This window comes from Platalea leucorodia (genome assembly GCF_965183815.1).
Source record: "Platalea leucorodia genome assembly, chromosome: 5".
NCBI classification, from domain to species: Eukaryota; Metazoa; Chordata; class Aves; order Pelecaniformes; family Threskiornithidae; genus Platalea; species Platalea leucorodia.
The window spans coordinates 26,893,974-26,920,171 of NC_138827.1; the positions used below are offsets into that span (position 1 = coordinate 26,893,974).

Below are 26,198 nucleotides of genomic sequence, written 5' to 3' on the forward strand. Positions count from 1 at the left end.
CTGTCAAAATCATTGGTCTGGTTCACAGTATGGCTCTGCAAACACTTGTCTTGGCTGAACTGAGGGCATGCAAAACAAAGTAGGAATGAGGAAAAAAGGGTAGAAAACAGTGACAAGAATTTCCTAAGTCTGTGTTGGTACCAAAGTGTCTGCTGTGTGATACTGGCCCCTGAGTTCAAGTAAGATGACACATGATGAGGACACCTACAGTGGATTTTGGTCATACTTTGTATATGTGACAAATGTAGGTGACTTTTGTTCAATGCAGCTCATCCAAGTTACATTTGTTCTAACAGAAAACTACACATTCAGCACGAGTGCTGAGTGTGACTTCCAGAGTTACGGGGCATCACAGAGAGAGGGCAAAGACAGGATGTCTTTGCTGTGTACTGAAGTAAGAACAGCATTATTTGATAAAATGCAATATTGTGCACCTATTGCTCTAAAGTTTCTCCCTCCAGCAGTGAAATAGAGAGAGGCCTTTATTTAGTACATTTTCTTGTTCCTTTAATTGTGATGGTTGAATTATTGTATGCCACTAAATCTAGCAATTATAGAACAGCATTGGGGTGCAGCTACGTATTTTGATGCTATTTCAAATAACCACCCTGATGTTCAATATTTAATTAAAAGCAGAAAACTTGATACAACTAAAAGACAGGAATCTGAAGCCCTAGGAATGGTGGCCAGCCTGATACTTCTAACATAACTAATTGATAAATCTTGCTTTACAGCTGCATCTGGGACCAGTCTTTGTATGTCCTTTATCTCTTTAATTCCTTTTGCACGGAACAAAACAAATTGGAAATGAAAAACACTGGCTTATTGTATTCATCTAAGGACATGCTAATTGAAAATGATTGCTTCATACTGGGCTGGATTCAAAAATATGTACATCTCTCTTTCTCTCTTTTACACATAAATCCATTAAATACTTGTTTTGAAATAGGAATTACTAAGTGAGAGGGAAGTGAGATAAGTAAACCAGAGACAGGTACTTAAGGGGTATCTATACAAGGGGCCAAATTCCTATGCCAACTCCCAGATCCTTTGGCACAGACATGATTGCCAGAATCTACATTTTCATTAAAAGCAAAACAAAACAAAACAAAGTTTTGAGCTTTTAGGCCCACAAAGATAATTTGGAAAACATGACATAATTTTTTTTTAAAAAGAAAATCTTAGATTTTCTTAAGAACACTTAAAGCTACTAAAACAGAAGTGTGGTGTGGTTTTAGGTTAATGTGGAAGCGGAATTGGTGGAAGAATGGAAGAATTGCTTGTACTCTCTTCAACCAGTTCAGTTTCTTTCTCAAACCAACTGGTTGTGGTAAAGGGGACACATGAAAAACTTTAATAATGAGATTTTTAAAAAATCTGATTATTTTTAATAATTATAAAATCATTATCCAAATTTTGGACTAAAATCTAAAGGGATTTTATTCAGGTTCTATCACCTGGAAACCTTAGTAGACAGACCTTCAGCTTACTTAGGATTTAGGGGTTTTTTGGGGGGGGAGGTTGATACCAGATGAAATGTGTATCATGTATGTTGCATGCTCATAGTGTCAATTTGAAGGATTAAAGTAAAATAAAAGACCAGTTAATATTATAAATGAACCAGTGTAGTACACCACAGAGAGTGTATGGCCCTTGTGTTATAAGAGCACACACTTTTCCAGTTAGGAGTGCTGTGCGCACAAACAGAGTATAAAGTCCCATACACAACAGTAGATCAAAGAATAGCAGTAACTGTATGTTTCAATTGAGAACTGTTTCTGACAAATCGCAGATGCATAGCAATAAGCTCCTTCGTGGCTAAATTTCCAGTTATTGAACAGTGGCCAACAGCAAAAAGTGGATCATAATGACTTTTCTTTACTATGCAGAATTACATGCTTTTATCTTGTTTATCATCACCATTATTATATTGCCATGTACATCCTAGATCACCTACCCAGCATTGGAAAGGCATGAAATCTGGCCAGCATTATGTTGTGCCTAGGGTTTAGAATTTACCAGTTTTTCACAACTTCTCAGCTGGCATTAAAAGCAACAAAAAATAAAGTTTCAACTTACTGTGGCCCCTCACTCCAGATCTCCTATCCTCCCATGAATATTAGCATGCATTTGGAGCTAGTCTGTTGTGTTTGACATAAAAACTTTTTAGTTTTGTTTGTTAGTTGTCACTTTAAGATATAAGATGAAGTGCCAATGGGTTTGCATCTGGGACAGCTCTCTTAACTTTTTACTAAGAGTCCAACCCCACAACTTAAGAGAAGAAAGTCAGAATATCCCAGGTGAAGTGGTAAGAGCCTGGCTTTGTTGACATTGTGTGTGGACCAGTGGACTTGCATTTTTTACAGTGCTCTTCCTGTGCTGGGCTAATTGTCAGCAGGTTTACACACAGAAGAGAAGAGAGCAGACCTGTGAGTAGGCACAGAATTCATCCTTGTCTGTCTGAGATGGGAGAGCTGAGTAACTTGACTGTTTGAACAAGAAAGGATTCACAAAACTTGTTTTGCTAAAAAAAAAAAAAAAAAAAAAAAAAAAAAGAGTGACTTTTCAGAAAAACAACCTGCAAATGGATACAATAATTACATACTTTTGGTAAAAGCAAAATCATTTCTTCCTACTATTAAATTTGGCAGCACACTCTCTCTGAGCTGTTCCTTCTCCATCACTGTGAAGAAAGTTCTCTTGGTCAAATCAGACCAGCAGCTACAGCTGCCTGATGCTGCTGTTGAGCACTGTCTGTCTTTGAGGTCTATGGGGTGAGGTGGCTTGCCTTGCAGCCGATTGTCAGCCCATTCTGAAACCAATAGTTCAGGTGGCGGAAAGAGGAACGTGGTGGTTGTGCACAAGGAGCAGATATTCGGAGTAGGATGCTGCCATTTCCAGCCTGTGGTTCTTCAGAGAGGACCTGTTGCTGATGGTTCTCCAGGAGGAGGTCAGCATTCTGCATGTCAGTCCTGTCTGAGGTATCTGTGCTGGTGGAATTGCAGAATAGCTCTGAAATGGTCTTGGGGAGGATGGCTTTCTGTTCTCCTTTGCCCCTGGAGTGTTGTTTTTGATTCTCTGGAGAAGAGAAGCTCTCTACCAAAGACTTGTTCTTTGCACTCTGGTCAGTTTTTTACATACGGTGGGACCAAACCATTGAATGCCTTGTAGGAGAGAAAGATAGGATCCAAATTGCAAGGGTGGTTCAAATTCATACAGCGATCCTGAGAAGAGAGCAGAGGGCAGAGTAATGCCATAGCAGGCTAGATGGATAGCCTGTAATGCCCAAATGCATTGTGTTTTTGTGGTTCAGTTTAAGAGGTCACAGCTCTGTCTGTCATGACTGGCCCATCAGGTTGGCGCAGTGTCTCCAAGGCAACTAGGGATAATACAAACTATTCTTCACAGATGCTGCTCCGGGAAGGTACCCTTTCAGCCATTACTACGTGAATATGCTTTTCCCTTTCTTCTGCCCTATGCCAAGAATGTTTTATATGCTGAGAAAACTGATTTTAATGCAGGGAGAAAGGACTCTAAGAAATGTTTGCAAGCTTAATTAAGGCTTGAACTGACTGATCTGATTCATTTGCCTTGCAGTGTGATGATTCAGCTGATTTGCAGAGAAGGCCAGCCTAGGGGAGAAGATGATTTTGCCCAGTGCTCTTAGAGGTTCTCCTCAATTGGCCAAATCTTTTCTGTGCCCTGATGAAGGGTCATTTCCTATTGTCATTGACATTGTTTGCCAAAGTTTGGTGTGTGTGGCTTTTAAGGATGAGTGCACAAATGTTTCTGTGGTAATCTGCTGGCGTAATCCTTTGTGTCTGAGTATGTCCTCCATGCTGTTGTTGTGCCAGGGCTTGCTTTAACTAAGAGAGCCTGCGGGCTGTACTCTTATGTTTAAGAGCTGTGATTTTGTCATGGTAAGTTTTGAGGGAAAATCATGTGTTAGTCATGGTAAAAAATGTCAATGGAGAACCAAACAAAATAACAAAAAATTGGGGTATGTTTTGTGCTGCCTGACACAGGGTATTTAGGTACATGGACCTGGTTGATCCTAAGCAGAACTAGGTTCACATGTCAAAATCAGTAACGTTATTCATTGTAAACAGGATTCAGCGGCAGAAGTATCCTGTACCCTTTTTATCATTTCTTTCATCCCCATCCTGGGCTCTAATTTTAAAATCTTTCCTGTTCAGTGGGTACAATCTGCCACACTGGTTGCTCAGCATTTGTTCTGCTTCCCCTGTCTTGCTTTTCTGTGCTGCTCTGCTTTTCTCGGTGACCTAACAGTGAAAGCAAGATAGTGATTGCAGTTGACTCTGTTGAGACCTGACTGCTCCATCTCCTTGCTTGGAATCATTAGATTTTATCTCCCTACACCCTGTCTTTCCCTGCCCTCCAACCCAGTCAGGCTTTGGTCTTGCATTCTCTTCTTTGTCTTTCCAAACCTTATTTTCTCCACCAGATTGTGTTCAAATTTTGTCCTGCCACCAGCTGTTTAACTGGGAGGTGCCACAGAATTCACAGTGGCATCCTGTTGGCCTGGTTGTCTGTTAGGCCCAGTGCTACATTTTAAGCCTTACCTCCTCAGGAGCTCTCCTAATTTTATTGTTCTCTAGGATCTCTTAATGGTCAATAAGGAGGAATGTGGTGGCAGCATATCCCAGCTGTCTTGGACAGCTGTCTGAGAATGAGGGGGCTCAGCTACCTTCTGGAAGGCCTCTTTGACTCAGTGTTTATGAGGAGGCTGTCAGTGATTGAGACAACTAGCCATTTCTTGTCAAAATGTGGGTAAGAGGCATCCTCCCAGAATGGCTGGTTACCATGACTTTGAGGAGTCTGTGATCTTTAAAACGTTAAAGCTGTCACCCACCAACAGTGAGTAAGAAACCCAGAAGCATAACAAGTACCTCGTATTACAATAGGTGACAGTGGGCAGCAGCAAATGCTTCAGAACAGGTATGAAAACCGGAGTACACAGATGTGACACCTTCCCACCACACAGTACTCATCTAAACATTAGAGAGTGGTGGTAAGCCCAGAAGCAGGAGGCTTAGTAACCTTTCTATACTGTTTTCTTGAACTTTGACAGCTCTGGATAGTGTTGCTGCACATGCATTGATCCAAAAGTTTTCTAAATTTCACTTTCTCTCCACACCAGTTCCCCGCAGCAACAGACTCTGAAATCTCCCATTTTCTGCGAATAAGTATTCCATTTCCTCAGTTTTAAATTTGCCATCTTTTAATTTATTTGCATGCCCTTTTGTTCTTCCTGTGCAAGACAGAAGAAAAGATCCCATTATATTTTTTCTTAGACCTTTATTTTAGAGGCTGTTCAAGAAGTCGCCTTTTCTCTCCTTTTTAAAAATAGTAGTCCACCTTTTTTAAAGTCAGTATTTTCATCTACCCTGCTGCATTTGGCTAAAGAAGCCTCACAGAAGTTAACCCTGCACCTCAAATTTATAGAAACCCTTAGGTTGTCCCTTAGTGAGTTCTGGGTAGCTCTTTTACTTGCCCGACTTGGTTGGAAAATGTCTGGAGGTGGATGAAGTGGATTACTTGGCTGTGTACAGGTACTGGCTCCATGAGGATTAGGAAAAGGCATTCTAATGGTGAAGAGCCATTCTGAACTTCTCTTTAGGAGTCATTCACTCTGGCTATGCTTTTATGGCAGATAAGCTTGGATCACATAGCTAAAGAAGTATTTTTGAGCACCCTAGGCCCCCTGTCTCAGCAAGGGATAGTATTTGTGCTATCTTGAACCCAAATCGTCTGCGTTACTGTAACAGACTGCCAGCCAGTAGCTCAAGGCTTAGCTCTTAAGGCAGTCTTCTGTAAAGATTTTCTACGGAAGGGGGCAATATAGTTTCCCCAGCAGTTCAAGAGAGTTGTTTAATGCATGCATGCATTAGTAGTTGTGTGTGTGGTCACACGTACAAGGGCTCTGTAACCTGTTATGCTAGTCATTATTTGGAGGAAGCACGACTGTATGTGAAGTCCCTGTTTCAGGATATGCGAAAGGCTGATACTATTGAGTGGTTTCAGAGATAAATTTCTCAGGCTAGGAATGTTTTGAAGGCATTCAGCACAGAGAGAATGGTCTTTAGCTGGTCCTGTTGATGTCATATCATGCGATTGGTGAGGTCATGTGTATATAAAAATCATGAGAACAGGAAAGACTAGTAGGCCCACCACTCATGCCGCTTTTATTTTTCTTGCATATGTTTTCGAACTGCACATTCGCCTGTTTGCTCTTTAGCTTCTCTGTAATTAGGCGCTAATTAAAAAGGCACCAGCTTCCAAGATGAAATTTAAAGAGTTCCTATTTCATACGCTCACGTTTGGCAGTGAAAAAAGAACACAGAAAGCTCACAAGGAGGAACGTGAGGTTTTTTTCTCCACACAAAACATTGACCCAGGATTGTTTGGACAGAAAGAAGGGCTGCATCTCTCCATTCCCATGGGCCCTGGCATTTCCAGGATTGCAACCAGTGGGAGAGGAGTTGGAGCAGGAGGGATCCACAAAATCTCCTCCCTGCTCCCAACAGTAAAAAGTAAAAAAGAATGTGGAGCAGTGCTAGGCAGAGGGTGTCTTTTTGTGGTCTCCTCTGTTCAAGGCAAAGCATACCCGTTCCACCCCAGAGGACGGCTGTGTCAACAGTCATCTTGCATCTATGGCACGCCTGTGCACTATGTAGTGCCCATTCAGGAAGCTTGGCACTGCCCTTGCTCTGGCCTACTCCGCAGCTCTGGTGGCCTGAGTCTGAATTAATGATCTGTTCTGAAAGGCAGAAGTGAGCTCATGCCACTTGTTGTTCAGGCTAGTGTAGATACACCACAAAGACCCCCTTGCCCATTAGACTTCTCTTTGTAAAGCAGCATGGGAAATTTGATGCACATATCTTTTCTTTAGTTTCTGGCTACAATTCTTTGTGGTCAGTCTGGGGAGAGTTCTACATCCAAAGACGGGCTTTTGTGCTGAGAGCCTGGCTATCTTTTTCAACTGTGTTAGTTGGTCTAATAAAAGGTACTATTTCTCCCTGCAGAACCTTCCTCACTATTATTAAAATATGTGTTTGTTTGCATATGGAAAGTTGAGATTGTTTTGGACATTCTTCTGGGGAGGGAGAAAAGGACACGGCATTTAAAAAAAATGATGGTAGCTTTTGGAAAAGTTCTAATCATTCATTGAATGCCAAAGTTTATTCTCCTTTTCAAAGAATGCATTGTGGTCACATAGATCACCATGAAATCAAAGCAAGTTTACTCCAGAACTCATCTCTTAAACAGAAAAATTAACTGACCATCTTTTTTTTTTTTCCCCTCAATTATGAGGTGGCTGGAGAAGAAATAGAAGAGGAAAGGCAGGGATTTAAAAAGACATACTGTAGATTAATTCAGAGTTCCCAGCCTTTATTTACATAGAGTATCGTTTGCAAAAGCATAATGGAAGTGTTTATCAGAATTCTGTGTGAGTAAATGATGGGCCAAACTGCACCAAAATTTTGGAGTAAGAAACCATCTGTGATCATCAAAGTGCTGGTACAATTGGAATAAAAACAACAGAATCTTTTCAGTGTTAAAATAGAGACATGGAAAGAAAGCTCTCTCCAGAATAATCACAAAGTACTGTAGGCTAAGACCAGTGAAAATTAGCCTTTCCTGTGCAGCTGTATGAAGAGCAAGACCGAGACTATTCTTGCCTGTGGAGTGCACACTCAGTGCAAAGATCTCAAGGTGTTTTAGAGAATTAAAACCCAATGAATTAAGGCTCAATACAATCCAGAGAGACACAAATGAATTTATATCCACATTTTGTAGATGATTAATGAGTCAGAGAGAGGACAAGTGTTTAAAGTCTTGTTTTAAATTTGGAAATGCAGTGTTGTATGTACTCACACTGGAGGCTGTACGTTGCCTATGCCCTTGAAATAACCTTATTCATCTGCACCTGGAAGTTGTTCTCCATCCACAAAACCCAGTGGAGCTATTTAAAGCCAATTCACAGGTGTCTGAAATTTTACATATAGAGGTGTGAGACTATTTAAAACATATGTGCAGGTGTTTACATTGCAAAGTGCAGGAGCAAGTCCGTGCACATCCAATTTAGGTTTCATGTTGAAAGATGGGGCTACCTTAAAGGAAGTTCAGGAACAGGTGGCAAGGTTGGCGTGTTCCCAAATATATCAGAAAGGAGATAAACCATACTATAAAGACCTTATTTTTATGCTATATAAAGTAAATGCTGGTTGCCTGTTTGACGTTATTTTTTTTTTTCAAACATCTAGGAGAATATTTCAAAGCATGAAGGTGCATTAGCAAACTACCTGAAGATGATTATGTGTCTGGCATTCTCTCCAGTGTTATGGTTATTGATCTTCTGCCAAAAGGCCTGATCCTCCAGAGCACTGCTCCTGGCTCAGTTGCTTTACACCAGTGACTGATGAGTTCAGGATGCTCTGAAAGCATCTCAGGAGGCTCTTGGTGTTGCACAGTCCCTGCTCAGTAGGCATTTCAGTACAGTCAGAAAGCATGGCGGACTAAACTGTGCACAGGAGATGAAGTGATTTGCTGAGGGTCATCCAATCACAGAAATTAGTAAAATACCACATCTCCCACAGCCGAGCACTGTGTCATATCCATTGCACTGCACTGTGCACTTTCCAGTTCAGCACTTCCTAGACAGCCAGCTGTCTCTGTTCACGCTGTTGGGCTGCTGGCAGATCAGAAGTGATCTCTTAGGTAGATCTCACAGGCAGACAGGAGCAGCAGGGGTGCTTGTCATGGCACCGGTTGCAAGCACGGCTCCTTGAACCAGGCATGAGTTGTTCAAAAGTGTACTAGGGATGCTAACAGCTTCTGAGTACAGAGTTTTTCAGAAATGTTATTGCTAGTAGCCATTTTTTATAGTGGAGATGGACAGTTTTATAAGCCAATAACTTCTGGAAAGCTGGGTGGAGCAGAGCACTGAAATAGGACATCTAAAAAGATGTCCAGGAGAAAAATTAGTTGTCCCCTGAAGTTTGTGGTCTTGTGAAGTGCTGAGCCTGGTACCCTGAGGAAGCAGAAGCACTCTTTTTTCCTGCTTCAGAACCAAAGTGGACAGACCAGGTATCCAGTTGTAGCAAGCCCAAGGCTGAAGGCAGCTGCCTTTCCCCTCAAGTGACACAGAAGACCCAGTTGTGGAGGAGAGTGATTATAGGGAGTTACAGCCCTATACGCCTCCTTTATTCTGGTTAATCTCTCTAGGAAGAGAGAGAAAGAGCAGTACAAATGCTTGATTGTCTTAAGCGCCTGGAGTTTGCACATGGAAGAGACAGGAGCAGGGACAGAAGCTTCTTTGGGTTTGGAAATAGGTTTGCGATAGCCTCCTGCACAGCCTCTGTCCCTGAAACAAATAGGGCAGGTCCCACCAGGAGCAGAGTCTTCTCTTCTCTCCCTCATCTCAGTCAGAGCTGGGAGAGCTTCCCAGTTGGCCATATCGGACTCAGTTCACTCATGTGAATTGAGTAGCTTCAGCAAGCAGCAGCCAGGTGGAGCTCAGCATATTTGAAAAGGGGCCCCGCAAGGACTTGAAGTCATCCAGCACCTTCAACACATCAACCCTGGGTGCTCTCCAGAGCCAGAAAGTGCAGAGTCAGCATGCAAATGTAAAAATGAAACATATTCAGGCCCTGGGAGGTTTGGCTCGGGTGTGGTCCGAGTTCTGCCTATAGTTTTGGGTCATTTCCTCTTGTTTTACTCAAGCTGCTTTGGCCCATGCTTGGCCTTGGACTCCTCATTCTGAACCTCCAATGCAGGGCTTGCAGCACATTTCAAGATAGGACTGTTCAGCCTGGTGCTGTTTGCATAGATAGTATCTGGGAGTGTCAGAGCTCCAAGAACAGTGATAGGCGGCGTAAACAACTTTAAAAGCAAAATAAACTCTTGCTATCAGAGTCACAAGGCGAGCTGTCCAACACAACATTGGTCTCTGATTTTATATTTAATTTTAGAAGCTGAAACTAAATGTTTTAATTTTATATTATTCTCAACATAATGCTAATTTGCTCCAGATGTCCACTCAGAGCTGAACGCTGCCATTTTACATAGAAAGCATGTGCGTCAGTGATTTATTCCAAATAGCTTCTATTTTACTGCATTTCATTTTATTCTCAATGAAGTACTTAACAACATGTTTCTCTTTAAGAATCTTACTTAATCATATGGATATAATTTCTTCAATTTACATTTTCAGTTCTTTAGTGTGGTGGCCACAGGGTGTTTCTTAACCTAGGAAGATTAAATGCACATGTTGAAAGCTGCTTATATTTGATTTTGAGGCACTTTCATTTCAAAGTCCTTCACGTAAGGTACAGAAGTGATTGTGGTTTCCTGCTAGGTTATGGGATGGAGGTAGAACTCTCAGGAAAACCTTGCAGATACCTTCTAAATGTTGGATAATCATGCATGACAATAACATAATTTCATTTCTTTCAAAACTGTGGTCTACCGAGAGTGTTTAAGACTTTTTTATTGGGGTTCAGGAACAAAAGAGATTTAATTTTCTTGTCATTTCTGGGCTACAGTTCAACATTTCAATTTAAAACTTATTTCCATTGAGTTCCATTTCCAGTTTTCCCTCAAAATATTATCTTAGAAAAAGTCTCTTATTCACTTATTTATTTATTTATTTAGCAGCATATTAAAAATTATGTGCGACAGTTCAATGTGAAACCTTTGTTATTTGAGCCTGACTCATTCAGCCATTCCTGTGCATGGGCTGCTATTGGTCAAGTATGTCAGGAATGTCCTTTGGCAGCATCCTCCTCGGGAGCTACGTCATGTATGTGAAGCAGCTTGTATGAACGAGTCGGCATGGGGATGAGGCTGATCTGAACCTAGGAAGCAAAGTCCGGGAAAGATTCTTACTCTTCTTTCATTTTAAAGCTGACCCTGCATATGTAGTTTGTAGTAAGATAGAATGCTTTTGCAGTGGTTGTACAAAGTGTAACACACCAGTTTCCTCAGATATCAAAACTTGCTCTTCTTCCCTTTTAAAAATCATTTCATCCATATAATCCCTTTTCCTCTTAGGCTTTTAGGTAGCAACCTTTAACCACAGAATCTAAATTTTGTGAGGTCGCATCATTTGCAAGGCTTGTTATTCCTACCTGAAATGGTGTTCATCTGTATTCATTTACATTTTCTTTTTGCATTTTTTTTTCATCTTGGCTTTTCATTTTTCAGAACTAACCTTGCTGTTATTCTACAATTGTATTAGTTTATTACACTGAATTGTTGACACAGCTGGTAGGGAGCTAAGTGCTGTGGTTTCACACAATAAAATTTCAGACAATATGTGTAGCACTTCTTTTTCATACATATCATTTGAAAGCCATATGATTCACCAATATGTGTTATTGTTATCCACCCATGTGGGATACAATCTATTTTAAATTAGTGAAGTGACTTGCTAAACTCCCTGTAAACAATAAGACTGTGGGAAAACATGAAGTGCTATTCAGAAAAGAACATTGCTATACTGCCTTTTATCCAAAGGATCCCACAGTGCTATAGAGAACGAAGGGACCTGGCACTGCTGCCATGCCGTCTGCTCTTTAGCAGAGAGCTCATCTTCACAATAGACTTCAGAAGGCAACTCCACCACTCTCCACAACTGGTGAAGATCATAACTACCCACACTAGTTCAGTGTGCTGAACCGTAACTGAAAAGTAGCAATGGACTTTGGGGTGTTTGTTAGCAAAATCTTGATTTAACATCTCCTTTGAAGGCTTAGGCACAGAATCCAATATAATCACTTCACAGGTTGGTGTGCGTCAGCCACTGTAACTGTTGAAGAACATGCACTTAGCCCATGGAAGTGTGAGGTAATAGGAGTGAGCTCAGCCTCTTGACAGAAGGCATCGCATTATATTGGATTTATCACAGGGAAGGAGCTTAGGTATGGACCATTGTTGCGGCTCAGCTGAAGCATGGTAGTCATTTACAAAGTGGAAGAACAGAATTGTGTTTCCAAACTCTAAAACATGGCTCTTCCAACAATGCAGTGCCTCACCAAGTCTAGACACTGATTTGATTTTGGCAAAGCCAGAAAACTGATTTCCTTTAAAACAGGTGAGGTCTTGAAGCCATTTTCCTGGGAATACATCTCAGATTTTCCTTCATGTAATGAACATGGCCAAACAAGATGAAATGAAAACACTGCAAGACTAAAATTAACAACTTTGGGTAAAATGAGGAGAGGTTCTTCATTTGTAGGGAAGAGAGCCTGTTCTCTCAGAAAGAGAAGATTATTCTTCACCATGTTGTTAGCCTCTAGCTCTCCCAGTGTAAACTCACCCTGTGGGATTCTGGTGTAGTGTGTCTGGAACAGGTCAGCAGGCGAAGGAGGGAGCCCATGTCTCTTGAGGTTCTGCTCCACAAGCAGGACACAAGGGAAAGCAGAACAAAGTAACCAACCCTGAGGTGGTAACAAGCTCCCAACACACTGCACAATCTGTCTTTCCTGGTGGTTCACCAGCAGCTCTTGTAGGGCTCTTTACTAGAGCTCGGCTCTACACATGGGAGGAAATGTTGGGCATGATCACATGCATCTTAGCAAACCCCTTGCCTTCTTTGGATTACAGGTTGAATCCCAGTCTTCATTTATGGATATTCGAATTGGCCCAGCATGGCATAGAAAAGAGCAAGAGCCTATCTGAGCATGGAAAATCCCACCAATTTGTCTACTCCATGCCAAGAACAACCTTGGAGAAATTTGTGTGTTCTTCTTATCACTTTGTGCAAAGATTCATTCAGTGTTAAAAATTTCATGCAGCTTGTTGTTAATTTGCAGGGAAACTTTATTCTTCTTAACTGATCTTTAGAAACAACAATCTATTAAATCAATCAATCTATCAAGTAATAGAAAAGCTCCATTATGTGCCTGTGGAAATGAATACAGGTAAAGTATGAGAAGGACAGTGCCTTTTAGGAAAAAAAACCACCACCCAATCTAAAAGAGGAAAAAACCCAGCAATAAAGCTGTGCACTTTGTGAAACAGATTTTGTGAGGAAGATTAATGATCTGTGTTGAACAACTTACAAAAAGTTGTATTTGCAACAAAAAACACATAGGTGGGTTGGGAGTTACTTTGCTGGTAATTTTCATCTTTTCTAAGAGAGAATATGGTTGTGGTTGACTAGTTTAGTTAGCTGTAGCCAGCAATTTGCAACTGTAGATCAGTTTTCATCCACAGGATCCTCCTCTGTTTGATCTGCCAAGGACAGGAGCTACTTTGTTAGCTGCGATGACATGTGACAAGCTATAACTGTAAAACATATTTATTTATTGGTCTTGACAAAGATATGAGCTGGGTTTCCCAGGATTAAAAAGACATGGTAGTCTGGGGGATGAGTGGGAAGTTAGGATGGACACTCACTGTTGCCAGATTACACCATGTTTAATACAGACGGGGTTTGGCACATGCTTGTCTCAAATCTTCCTGTGACCAGGGACAGACAGAGCACAGACCTAATCCAGGATGTTCATGCCTGCGGTGCATTGGAACCCTTCCTGTTGGCATGTTACAAAGGCAGACTGGACTATGGGCAGATCTTACTCTTCCTTTACTGGTTCATTAAAAAAAGAGAAAAATATGAAAAAAAGAGGGAAGTTTTTCATTTCACTTTTCCATATAAATGTTTGTTAGTGAATACATTCAGAGTATTTCAATTACAGTTGATTCTAGTGTCTGATGCCAATATAACAGCTTAAGATTGTTTGCTTAATTCCTGAATGTGCGCATTGTTTATAGCAAACATTGTTAATTTATATGTTTGTCCTGCCTCTCTTCAAATCTCCCATTGGATTCAGAATGTAAACCAGGACAGGCAGCTTCTCTGCCATTCTCTTTGCAGATGTCTCTCAAAGAATCAGGAGTGAAAAGTGCCCCTACACCCGGGTACAAAAGGGTTGATGAATTCCCCAGCATGCATGAATGTCCTATGCTGAAAGAGAGCGCTCAACACGTTACAGGAACAGCTTACAGAAGCAGGGTGTGTAATTTTTAATAACTGGGATAAAACCCTCAGTGACATCTTTAAAATATAAATGCCTTTTCTTGTTTCTTTTATTTCTCCCCCCCCGCCTTTGCCTTTTCATCTCTTCTCCTTTCAATTCCATTAAGCTTCATTGTACAATAATGTATCGCAGTGGACTTTTTTCAATTATGTTTTTGATTTTTTCCTCCTTGTTACTATAAAACTCCAGATGTTTTGAGACTTCATGGTTCTCTGGATATTTTTTCCTTTATTTTAATCTTCTTTTGTAACATGCCACACATGTGGTATTTTGGCCTTTTAAGATGCTACGCTATGCTAATCAGCCATAAGTTTGGGGGATTTTTTTTTCTTTTTTTTTTTCTTTTTTTTCCTTCTTGCTGTTGTCCTTTTTTTTTTTTTTTTTTTAACTGGTTAGTCCACATAAATGGATTCTGGGATTCTGTCCTTGTCCTGGGGCTGCATTCATTATCTTAAGCAAATTAATTCTTTACTCCAAACTTGCAAACTCATACCTGTAAGTAAATTATGAGCGCCTATTCCATCTTGCATGTCAGTGAAATGCATTCTGTACAGAACTGTTTGCAGTGTAACTGGCCTCCCAGACCAAAAGCACAGTCTGTTATTTAAAGATGTGACTAAAACGTGGGCCAAAATGCAAAGATGTAAGCAAGAGTGTAGGACAGAATTTCAGTAAAGTTTCAGCTGAGGTAGGTGTAAATAGGTGATATGTTAGATGCAAACTGGATTTGAAATGTTTCCCTGGAAAGTGAAGTAAGACAATTACTGATCCAGAGGAACAAAATTTTGAATTATGTGTAGTAAACTATATTTTTTGTTAAAAAAATCTAAAAGAACTAGAGAGAAGCATTTTAATTTTATTTGTGGTTCTTTGCTGGCACAGCTGGAGAGGGTTTTTAATTGATTTTGTTCAATCTTAATTTTGTTCCCCAAAAAAGCAGATCTGGCTTCAGATATTGGAGCAGCAAATCTTGGATTGTGTGATCTTCTTTAATTTTGAATAGCTTGCAAGCTATTCAAAAAAAATCCCAAATAAATAATAGTTTCCCAATTACATATGAGGAAATAAAGGGACTGACATGTAGATTTCGGGAGGGGTGTCTTCTTTGGTTATTACATGACCGTATGAATTTTGCATTTTGTTTTTTAAAATGTTGCTCCATGCAATGTTATGTTTGCCTGCAAGCCATAATACTGCATTCCGTCCAACTGTGATGAGGTTTCAGAAGATTGTTTGGTTTCCAAATGACATATTTAGCAAAACCTTATGGCAAAATTTGTGGCTGTCATGCTGCTGATAGTAAGATATCCCCCACTTTCCTGGTTCATTCTCATATGTTGCAGCAAATAAATGCAAGTACCCCTGTTTTGACAAATGTTTATCCTTCTACTTGATTAAAGAAGGATTACTAAAAAGAATTTTAAGACTAGCAACAAGGTCTTGCGAAAATGATAGGATGCTCTGATAGTTTCCCAGATATTTTGGGCTTTGCTGGAAAACATACGGGAAGTTCTGTTTGCTCACTGAAATGGTCACTGAAGTGCCTGACCTATGGGTACTAGAAGAAATAAATCTCTGAGTATTTCAGTGCTTTGAACAACATTCACCCCTTTCTTGACAGATGATAATTTACAATTACGTTAGCAAGACTTTTGAGAGACAAAACATGCCAGTGCTACTTAGAGACAGGCTAAGACTCAGTGCCTGTCCTGATGAGCTGGTCTTCTGCACTTGGTATGACAGCAGACCTTGAGAGATGATTGGCAAAACTCACATTTAATGCCAGATACACAGGTAAAACTGTCTTTAAAAAACAAAACCCAGAAGCCAAGTTGAGGCTGCCTCTAGTCGGAGAGAGGGACAGGCACCTACCGAGCAGGATGCGTCCCACTGAACTCTCTTAGCTGCTGACCTCATGCTGGGCAGACCTGCCATTCCCTAGGGACTCAGGGAGCTCAAACAACAAGGTTGTTGATTTTTTAGACAGGACAGTGAGAGTGGAGGAATCCCATCGCAGGGGATGTTGGCAGGCAGGTGGTTGGATTTTGCAGTCAGAGAAGTCTGTCTGTGTGTGGAAAGCACTACGCATGCAGAATCAGACCTGGCTGCTGTTGAAAGCCTCGTGACTTAAATGAGTCTGTTGTTACGCCTTGCGTGGGCCAGGTCTGCATTCCTCGTGCACCCGTAAGTCCTGGTACTGCCAGAGGGGGGTTCAGGAATGCGGACTTAGGGGCTTATAAAATTCATAAAATCGAAATAAAAGAGACAGCCCAAAATCTTAATTCAGTGACGTATGCTTATCAAACACCTCCTCCAGGATTTTTAGTGTATTAGTATTTCTCAGTTTCATGCTAATTGGGAAATATGCAACCTGCCTAACCGTATAAAGAAAAATGAACTGCTGATGTGCAATGTGTTGATGTCAAATGGTTGACTGTAATTGCCCTAAACCCCAACAATATGAAGGATGTATTGCGTTTATACTGTGGCTTACTTTTCTAGATGTTTTCTTTTTCCCATTGTGAACCTTTTTACCTTCTCCTACACACCAGCAATTGTACAATAGTCTGGCTAAAGCCTAAATGCTTTTTTGTAATACAAATAATAAAACAAGTACAAGTAATTTTTCCCAGGACTCAAATGAAATATCATGTAGAAGTGTCACTTTGCAAACATAAATTGTTCAGACTTCAAAAACTGGGAGATCCTTTTTCTGTTACAGGTATCTTCCATTATTTTGTTACCACAAAGGGAAAAAAACAGCTTCTAACAATTTAAATCTGTAAACTGGCTATATGAACTGGGATTCTTTAGGAAGTTGAGAGCTCAGTCCTATGGGTTACTTTTTATGTACACAAATAGTTCTGTTGAGTTTAATAAAACTCCTTGCATGAGTCATGTTACTCATGAGCAAGTATTTGCAGGATCAGGGCTTTACCTTGTAGCTACAATAGAGAATTAAAAATTAATCCAATCAAGAGTTCGCTAGAAAAAACAAAGCGCCAAATCAGATATTTTGATTCCTGTGTTGGGTGAACCAACTCATGTGCTTAGGTTACTGATATTCATAACAGTTTGGAGCCTCATATGCCTCCTGCCATGTCCCCAACATTAGACTCAGTGTGCTATAAAACATCGATGCTATTTAAAGAGTGGTGTGACTATTTCCTCCCCTCCAGAAGGGATACATATCCTCACAGGATCCTTTTTCTCATAACATGTTTTTCAATAAAATTTTCCCAATTTTGTAATCAGTTGGGAAGAAAGAACATTTCACAATGTTCATAAGGCTTGTAGATGTTTTGACCAGACGTAAGATTTCCTATTGATAGTATTAAATGCTTTGGAATGAAATGTTTTGGGTTTTCCATCTGTAGGCTGTCTGAGATGTCAGCAGCCAATATGACCTGGTCTTTCCCTTTCAGGTCTATAAATAAAAGGCAGCTTGTTTAACTGATCTTGCAGCAGAGAGCAGAGGTGTATATTAATGAGCTTTCTCTAATGGCACACTGGACCTATTTAGCACTACAACCGTCAAGGCTTCTCTTTTTCAGTCATAACTCATTTCCTAAGAAAATGTCAGTTATTGCTTCACCTTATGGTCTGAGCTGTTTAGTTTATAGTTTATTTCTTCTGATCTGTACCACTGACAGATATTGTAGACATGACTGTGATTAAATACGCGTATGAAAATGGTAAACATTTGATAATATAAACCCTCTTGGGAATAGGCAGTCATTTCTGCATGGCAACATTCTCAGGTGCATTCAAATATAACGTGGAAGCAAAGAAAAAACATTTTAAGCAATTGCAGTTATTAGATTAAATTGTTTTGTTAGGAAAATTGTGATGTGTTTAGATCTGTGAGATAATTTAGTGTTTTCATAAATATGCCCTTTAAATGCATGATATTGCAGCAGTTACACTCCAGTGAGATTTTAGTGTAAAATAAAGATAACATATGTATTTCCATATGGTAGTGAACTAATTTAGTCCTGTAAATTTCTACAACATATTTTTTCCTGGTAGAAGCCCTATTCTAAAAGCAGCAGTAGTTATAAAATCCAATAATTGCATCATGCTATTTACCGTAATCATGTGGCATTGTTTTGTGTCTGTGCTGAGATGTGTGTAGCCTAGCAGTGTCTGAAGCACACATTAACAATCTCACAATAAAGACAAAAGTAGTAATTGCAATATAATTATTATTTTTATTGATGAACTTGTTTAAGAGCTCTGTTGGCATTTACAGACTTTGAGGATCATGCAGCGTTTGTTACAGTTATCCCAGGCATCAAACGTCAACAAAATGTTTAAGATGGAAGGATTAAGCAGTGACAGATTGGGGCCAGATGTCTGGGAGATGCTGTAGTGGCCTTCTCAGTTGATCAAATAGCTCTTACCATCCTAAAGCTCTTTGGAAATTGAACATTTGTTCTTTGTAGTTGAAGCTGAGACACTTCTGGGATTGCTGGATCTTCCTGGAGGTTATTTGAGAAGAATGAGCACCCCATTTATCCAGGAGTAGTTTTATTTTGTATATATTTAAATATAAATACACTCCAAGTAGCAAGTAGGTGGAAGGGTTAAAAGTGTTGGTGAGTAGCAATGAAGCCCAAGAATTACCTTACAAAGTCATCCTAACACAGTTTCCTCAGCAACCCAGTTGAAGTTATCTTGTCCTTGTACAACTGTACAGGTGAGACACTTCTGCTTTGGGGAAGCTGGGTCTTAGCAGTGCTGTCTCCACAGGTGGACTTGTAGGGAAAACCTGCAAGGGACACAGTCAGCAGATCCAGCAAGAAATAACAGAGCCGAAACAGGTTTTCCTGGAGTTCTTCAAAGTGAAGACCTTTCTGCAGCTCTGAGTGGATTTTCTCAGTCCCATGCTTGTCAGCTCTTGGCACCTCCTCTCCTTGAAAATACAAGTGCTGGAGTCATATCATTCTCTTTGCTGGTGTATTCTCCCACCTTATGTGTTTAGAATGAATTTATCACAGCATTGCAACTGTCCCACTATCTGTTATCCAGCTTAATAGAGCTGGATAATATAAATAATATAAATTAGGAAATTATAACATAAATAAGAAAAGTCCTTAAAGTCCAGCCACATGTGGTGATGGAAGAACATTAATGTTGAAGGCATTAGACCTTTGGATTATGTGTTAGTACCAAAAAAAAAGCTGTTGTCGGCAGTAAAAGTATAATAAACCCCTATTTGAGTGCTGCTGCTTACATTGTAGCTCTGAGCATTTATGGTAGGGCCTGTTCCTTCTCTTCCTGAAGTCCCGATCCAGCAAACTCTTAAACATATGTGCTTTCATGTGTTTTAAATTAAGCTTGTATTTAGATGTTTTAGGACATTTGCCATTGGCGTTTTTGCTACTGACATCAGTGAGAATGGAGCTGGACCTTTAATTAGTTTGGATTATTCTGCATACTTTCCTACTTTGCATTAGGCTGTAGATATGGAGCTGAAGACTGGTAATCCATTAGAAAAACATTCTGAGGCTCAAGAGCCTCCATTTGTGATTGAACAACTGAGAAATTACTTCTGTGACCTAACAGGTCTTCCAGGCCTGAGACAACATGGAGACAAGAAGGATCAGGTTGTGGAGTGTCACTGTAGTGATTCTGGTGCCAACGGGGTATAAAGTGTCCCAAGGACCCAGTAAGAAGGAACGTTGCTATATAATGCCCTTCTGGGCCAGGTTTTTTGATGCCTGTATGCAAGAACCGGAAACTCCTTTGGAGAGGGGAGTGGACTACGTAGAAGGGACTCATGGAACTCAGGGGAGAGTCTGGTCAGGTAGGGGGCAAGGAATGGCACACATGGGGGGACAGCATGAGCAACTGAAGGGAAAAGCTTGGTCTTGCTGCTCACCTGGGTTTTGAGTGAATGAGGTCACAGAGCTGAGCTGCAAAATAATTTTGTAGATTCTGGGCCTGATTCTCACCCTACCTTGTGGTTATATATTGGTGAGTAAAACTGAGAAGAGCTGGTCTATTGCACTGAAAATGAAAGGGATATTAGTTTGAAGGGGATGATATGACACTGTGGACACAACACTAATCAAAGGAGACTGAAGAAAGGTAAAGAGAGAGGAGGGGAGGGGAGGAGAGGGGAGGAGAGAGGAGAGGAGAGAGGAGAGGAGAGGAGAGGAGAGGAGAGGAGAGGAGAGGAGAGGAGAGGAGAGGAGAGGAGAGGAGAGGAGAGGAGAGGAGAGGAGAGGAGAGGAGAGGAGAGGAGAGAGGAAGATGGGGAACAAAGTGGAAACAAGTGATCCTCAGAACATTAACTCCATTTGTCAGAGACTGACTATAGAATATCTTATGAGAACTATGGATTTGCCAAACTCTGGTTTATTTTTCATGGACTTCAGCATATTTGCACATTTCAGATTGCTTCATTCTGAATCCTTGACAGATTTTTAGTGGTGATTAAGAAGAAAGTTTGTTTCTTTTTAAGCCTTGGTGGCTTGGTCACTTCCAAAACTCCCCCACCTCCCTGCACCAGCTCAAGTGTTCAGAGGGGAGTCATGGCCAAAAAACAAACTTCCGAAGCCATAGACTGCGTGTCTCCAGGTGATTCTGTGGATCTATCGTGATAGTTGTGATGGGGAAAGGTGGAAATACATACATATCAGACAGTTGTCTGCACACATCATAGACCCAAATGTGCCATTCAGACAGATTAAATATCTGCCCAGGGAGTGAAATATTTAAGGCAGTAAAAGCCATAGTGATCCTTTCATGTATGAGTGGCAGGGAAAGGCAAAAATTTGTAGTCTACCAGGAAACCCTCTGTGTGGGTGCCTGTGTGTTGGAGTGCATTGTTGTGCTTAATTTGTAGCGTGCAGAGCCTATCTGCATCCAAAGACAGAACACAGCCTGCAAAATGAAGTGCTGGCTTGAGAATCCAGATCACTTTGTTCACTGTGTTGAGATACTTAAAAACACATTGGTCGGAGCAGGACGTGCCTCCAGTTTACAGCATCTTCTAGGCTCCATCTGCATCTGCTCTCCCTTCCCATCCCTCTGCCTGCAATGCTGAGTCAGAAGTTTGCACACACCAATGTATATGAGGTGTGTGCGTAACAAATAGAATGTGACAGGGATTGGCAAGACTGTAATTTCTGTCATGCCATCTGAGGAACCACAGGTAGTGAACAAAATCCTGACTCAGCAGAAGGAAGGGACAAAGCACTCACTAATTCTGTAAGGGTCAGGTTTTCACTCTTTATGAGCAAGAATCATACAAAAAAAATCTGGCTTCCAGAAAAAGTGGTTTTAAGACACACCAACCTTGTTTCAAAATTGTTGTTAGTGTTGATGTTAAGGTGAACTGGGTTGTGTTTTTCAAATACATTCTTTGAACTCTTGCATCATAGAGGAGCCATGGTTTTTTATCTGTATAGAGACACTAGAAGATCTGCAGAGCCATGAAGCTGCAATGCAGAGTGGGCAAAGTATATGCACACCACCACACGTGAATATGTGTGCATAGAAGTATTTGTGCGCATGCGTAAGTATCTGAGTGCATTTTATGGGTTTGCTGGTGCATGAATGTGCATATGCACATATTTGTGCTCACCTGAGCTAGTTTCCAAAGCCCATCTTAGAGACAGTGCCTCTGCTGCAGTCACCTCTTGTCTGTAACACTGAAACTTATCAGTGAGCAATGCAAAACATCCTTCCCTTGGCCTAGTAGCTGGAAATTTTAATTATTTATTTATCCAGATTTATTTTGAAACAGTGAGTTTTGTTATGAATGCTATGCAGCATTTAATTACTGAGTTCTCTAATGAAACGGGTGCTTAAGAAGTCAGAATTGCTCAGGTTACTGGTTGTATAAATGCTGAGAACAGATCTGAATGATACGGCTAGTAAAGAAAAGGGTGCAGAATAACAGCAGAGTTCCTTTGGATTGATCTTCAAATGGATCAGGTCTTCCTGTAATAGTCTGTGCTCATCTGCTCCAGTGTATAGTATTTCAGACATCTGAAACCAGGTTCTTACCCACCACAAATAGCTTCTCTTGCTCTCTGTCTGTAGCAGCTAATTGTTATTGCCCACAGTGGTTCCTGTGCCAATTAACATCTAAGAGAACTCATCAGAACACTTGTTCTTTCTTTAAATTTTCTGTTCAGACACCGTGTCTTTAAGCGTTCAGTACTTCAGACAGAACGTGTGAGATATTTATAATCCTTGTATTATTATTGAGCTACACACTATGTCTTCAGTGGCAGATTAAATGAACAGCACAAAATGTTGTGTTTCATCCATAAATTTCAACAGATGTTTGAATGTTCGTTGATTTATTGCATGTCCAATTTGGATCTTACACTGTTCTCATTGTGGCTGCATATGGTTTATTTAATAGTACTTTACAATGATTTTTTATGACGTTTTTCAGTTTGAAGGGTGCAACAAGGCATTTTCTAGGCTTGAGAACCTTAAGATTCACCTCCGGAGTCATACTGGGGAGAAGCCATACCTGTGTCAGCATCCTGGCTGCCAGAAAGCTTTCAGCAACTCCAGCGACCGGGCAAAGCATCAGCGAACACACCTGGATACCGTAAGCATGATTTCATACTGGGAGTTGCACTGAGTTTTCCAATGGCCCTTGTACACAATCTATTCTGCAACTGGAGGGTGACTTTTCACGAGGAGCATCTCAGACAACTTGGCTATAGGCAACTGTACTTTTGTTTTGAATTGTACATGCTTTGGGAAATGAAAAAGTCTTGATCACAGAAAGGCAGATTCAGCTGTCTTACTCATGCTGAGGAGTAAGTTACTCAAGAATAGTTTACTCAGAAATAAGTTACTCAGCAAACTCTCCCATTGTTCTTGTTCCAGTAAGAGGAGGCAGCAGGATAATAAGGTATAGTATGGGTGAAAGCTGAGTCATTGTTGCCATACTAAATGTGTGTCATTGTCTTGCTTCCTATCCTGTGTTGCTTCAATAAAGTCTGTTCTGAATGAATGCAAAAGCAGTTCTGACATCTCAGTGGAAGGTAAATGCATCTCAGTTTTGGACATAGTTTTGTAAAGCTAAAAATATATCTGTCTTATAACTATATGACACTTGTGAAGTACCCACCATCAGAATTAACTGTAAGAAACAAATTCTTTTCTTATGTACAGCTGGTAGATTCTGGCTCAACTCTACAAGTCTTCTCACTTGTCTTGCAGAAAAGATGGGAGCCTGTCTAGTGTCTTAGGCTCTGATAAAATTAAATCACCATATTATGGGGCAAGAAAGTAGACAAGTTTGTAGACCAGTTAATTCCTCAGCATAAAGCTCGTAAAGAATAACAGGCAGAGTTGTTCCTTTGTCTTTTCCAAAGAAGTGAATATATCGTTTAACGTTTGGCCAAGTGTTTATGGGGCAGAACTTTTGAGTTTAATTGATATTTACTTTTTAAGCAGTTACACATTTCAGACAGTGCAGCATTAAGGAATGTCTAATGTACATTATGCCTTGCAAAAACAAACAAGTAAGAGAAGCGAGTCAGTCACATTTTCCAAACCAAAGCACACTTACAATAACAATGTTTTATTTATTTGAAAGTCAACCTGAGATATTTGAATTTGTAATTAGTCCTAAATGCGTCTCTCTTGAAAGTGGATATACTAAATTGGGTGCACAGTTTTGAAATGTAACTGCTTGAATCTAATAGATATATTTTTTTATTAGCCAAAGTCGCAAATGGAATGCCACTTATTAGTTTTGAAAGAGCATTCAAATGGTTACCAAAATAAGCAAAAATTCTTGTCTGTTGATCTGTGCATTATTGAAGACAAATCTCTTAACTTTCTATTTTCTTTTCTTCTCTCTTTATCTCTGTCTTCATTATCTGAAATGCTCATAAATCAGGAAAAAGGTACAGTAATGATTTTCTACTAACGTTCTTAAATGTCTAAAAACATTCTCCATGCTATTCTGTTGCAGGTTCTTTAAAACTGTTTGGGTAGTCCTACAACACAGTAACTAACTTCCACTTACCTGGTTTAATTGAAGTCCGATGGTTTAGCTTAGTGTATTGTGTGCTTATGTGAATGTGAAAAATAAGAGCTACAGGATGGTGCTACTGTAAAGACTGCACGTTGCACTAGCTCAGTGGACAAAATAACTGCTTGGAATGTCAAAGCAAATAGCCACAAACCTTTCCAAGGGCAGTCAGACTTTCATCTAGTTTCCCTATGACTCAGTTGAATGATTCTATCACTAATTTGAATGACATCAACGATTTGAAAAAAACTCTGCTAGTTTTTCTGCTAAGGGATTTGTTAAAGTTTTCCGTAGTTTTTCCTCAGGTGTCAGTTCTCTGTGTTCCAGACACTCTCAATAAATCTGCTTTGCCCTGTAACTTTCTGGGTAGGTGCTGTGTTAGCCTGTAAGGTCACGAATTGGTGAATGATTCTATTATTCCTTCAGAAATTTCCTGCTGGCTGGACAGAGCAGCAATACTTATCCTCTGGAGGTGCTTACAAAGAAAAGGGGTTTATATAGACTGGTTATTCCTTATTGAGTGCATTTGGAATTGGTTTTAAAGCTTCTCAATGTAGGTCACTCCATCATTTATCTTCTCCAAAAGGAGAATCTGTAAATCATTTCAGAGACTTACTGGTGTATGCTAGTTTGATCGAATCTCTACTAAATCATCTGGAAGTAGATCCTTCTCCTAGGTAGAAGCAGAACAAAGGGAACATATCTGTCCTTGTGGTAAAAAGGGCATGTCATCACTCCTCCAGGAGCAGGGCAACTTGTTTAAAGGACCTCACAGTCACTTCTCCCAAAACCGGAGGGTTTTTTTCCCTTTTGTGCATCCTCTTTCTGAAACCAAGGGGATTAAAGAACATGACACTGGGGTCATGACAAACCAGTTTTCTACCTTTGGGAAGACACCAAAAGGACTTACTAGTCCAAGTGAGAACGCTAAGGTAATGTTCACAGATGAGGCAAGAAAACAGAGAAAAAAGGAATGTTCCACTCAACTTTAAAACTTTGTGAGCTTTGACATGCAGCGCTATTTTGCTATCACTTAAGTCAGTGGTTACTTAATAACAAGTGCCAGAGTCCCTTTGTTCAGCTTGGTAACTGTACATTCATTCGGAGGAGGTTGTACTGTAACAGAGAGAGAGTGTTTCATTTGTTGGGAGTAGGCATAACTAAGAGAAGAACTTGGTGAGGCTTTCAGTCATTGGGACTCCAGAATCAGTGGTTAAATTGGAGCATCTTTCCCCCTGCCATGAGAAGCGTGTACTGGAACTGCCTGCCCAGACCCAGATGGTTTTCCCAGGAAAGACTGCCCATACTGTGCCACATGGAAGTGGCAAGGTCTGCTGCATGCCAGAATCAGCTGGAAAGGTCTTCCCGACAAAATCAACAGTGGATTTTTCTTTCTTTATTGATTTGCTTAGCTGTTAATGTTTGATGCAGATTGTTTGGTTAGGAGTTACAAAAAGAAGGATATTGCTATTGTTATTCAAAACAGGAACAAGATATGAAGGAAATCAAATGTGTGCTGTGCCACAAGTTTTGTTCTGCTGCATATGGAAGAGTTGTTGTAAAAACTATGTAAATCAGAACTCAAAACCAGAGCTTCTATATTTATAATTATACTGGATGATCTCAGGATCACTTTGTTTACTATAAAGGCTAGAAAAAAAGTAATGCTCTCAAAACCCATCCAGTTACATCTCATTAGCATTTAATTCAGCCCAGTTATCAGTATCCAACATGACAGAGTATAGATGTGTCAAGTGCTCTCAGTGCTTGCATGGAGTACAAAATCAGAGCGATCAATGCAGTTCTGTTTGCATCGTGTCTGGCTTGTGTATATAGAGAAGACAGAGCAAATCTGGAAACTGCAAACAGAGCAAACAATTCAGGCTTAACACTGTGTTTCACAGAAACAGCCATCATTCAGTGCTCTGTATGCTGATTGTAGAGATGCAGAGGAATATGAAATCTTTTCCCTTTGCTCCATTTACAGAAACCCTACGCCTGTCAGATTCCTGGCTGCTCCAAACGCTACACCGACCCCAGCTCTCTGCGCAAACACGTGAAAGCTCATTCGGCCAAAGAACAACAGGTTCATAAGAAGGTAAGATCCAAAAGTG

The 26,198-nt window shown here is 40.4% G+C and overlaps 1 protein-coding gene across 1 annotated transcript in view; it reads left to right on the forward strand.

Annotated features, from left to right (window-relative positions):
- GLIS1 (GLIS family zinc finger 1) overlaps positions 1-26,198 on the forward strand; it is a gene marked incomplete at its 3' end in the record, with an annotated part of 212,870 nt that overhangs the window by 148,102 nt on the left and 38,570 nt on the right. The window contains exons 5-6 of the mRNA XM_082314448.1: positions 22,483-22,644; positions 26,072-26,182. Of these exons, the coding sequence (XP_082170574.1) occupies positions 22,483-22,644; positions 26,072-26,182 (273 nt within the window). The remainder of the gene's footprint in view (positions 1-22,482; positions 22,645-26,071; positions 26,183-26,198) is intronic.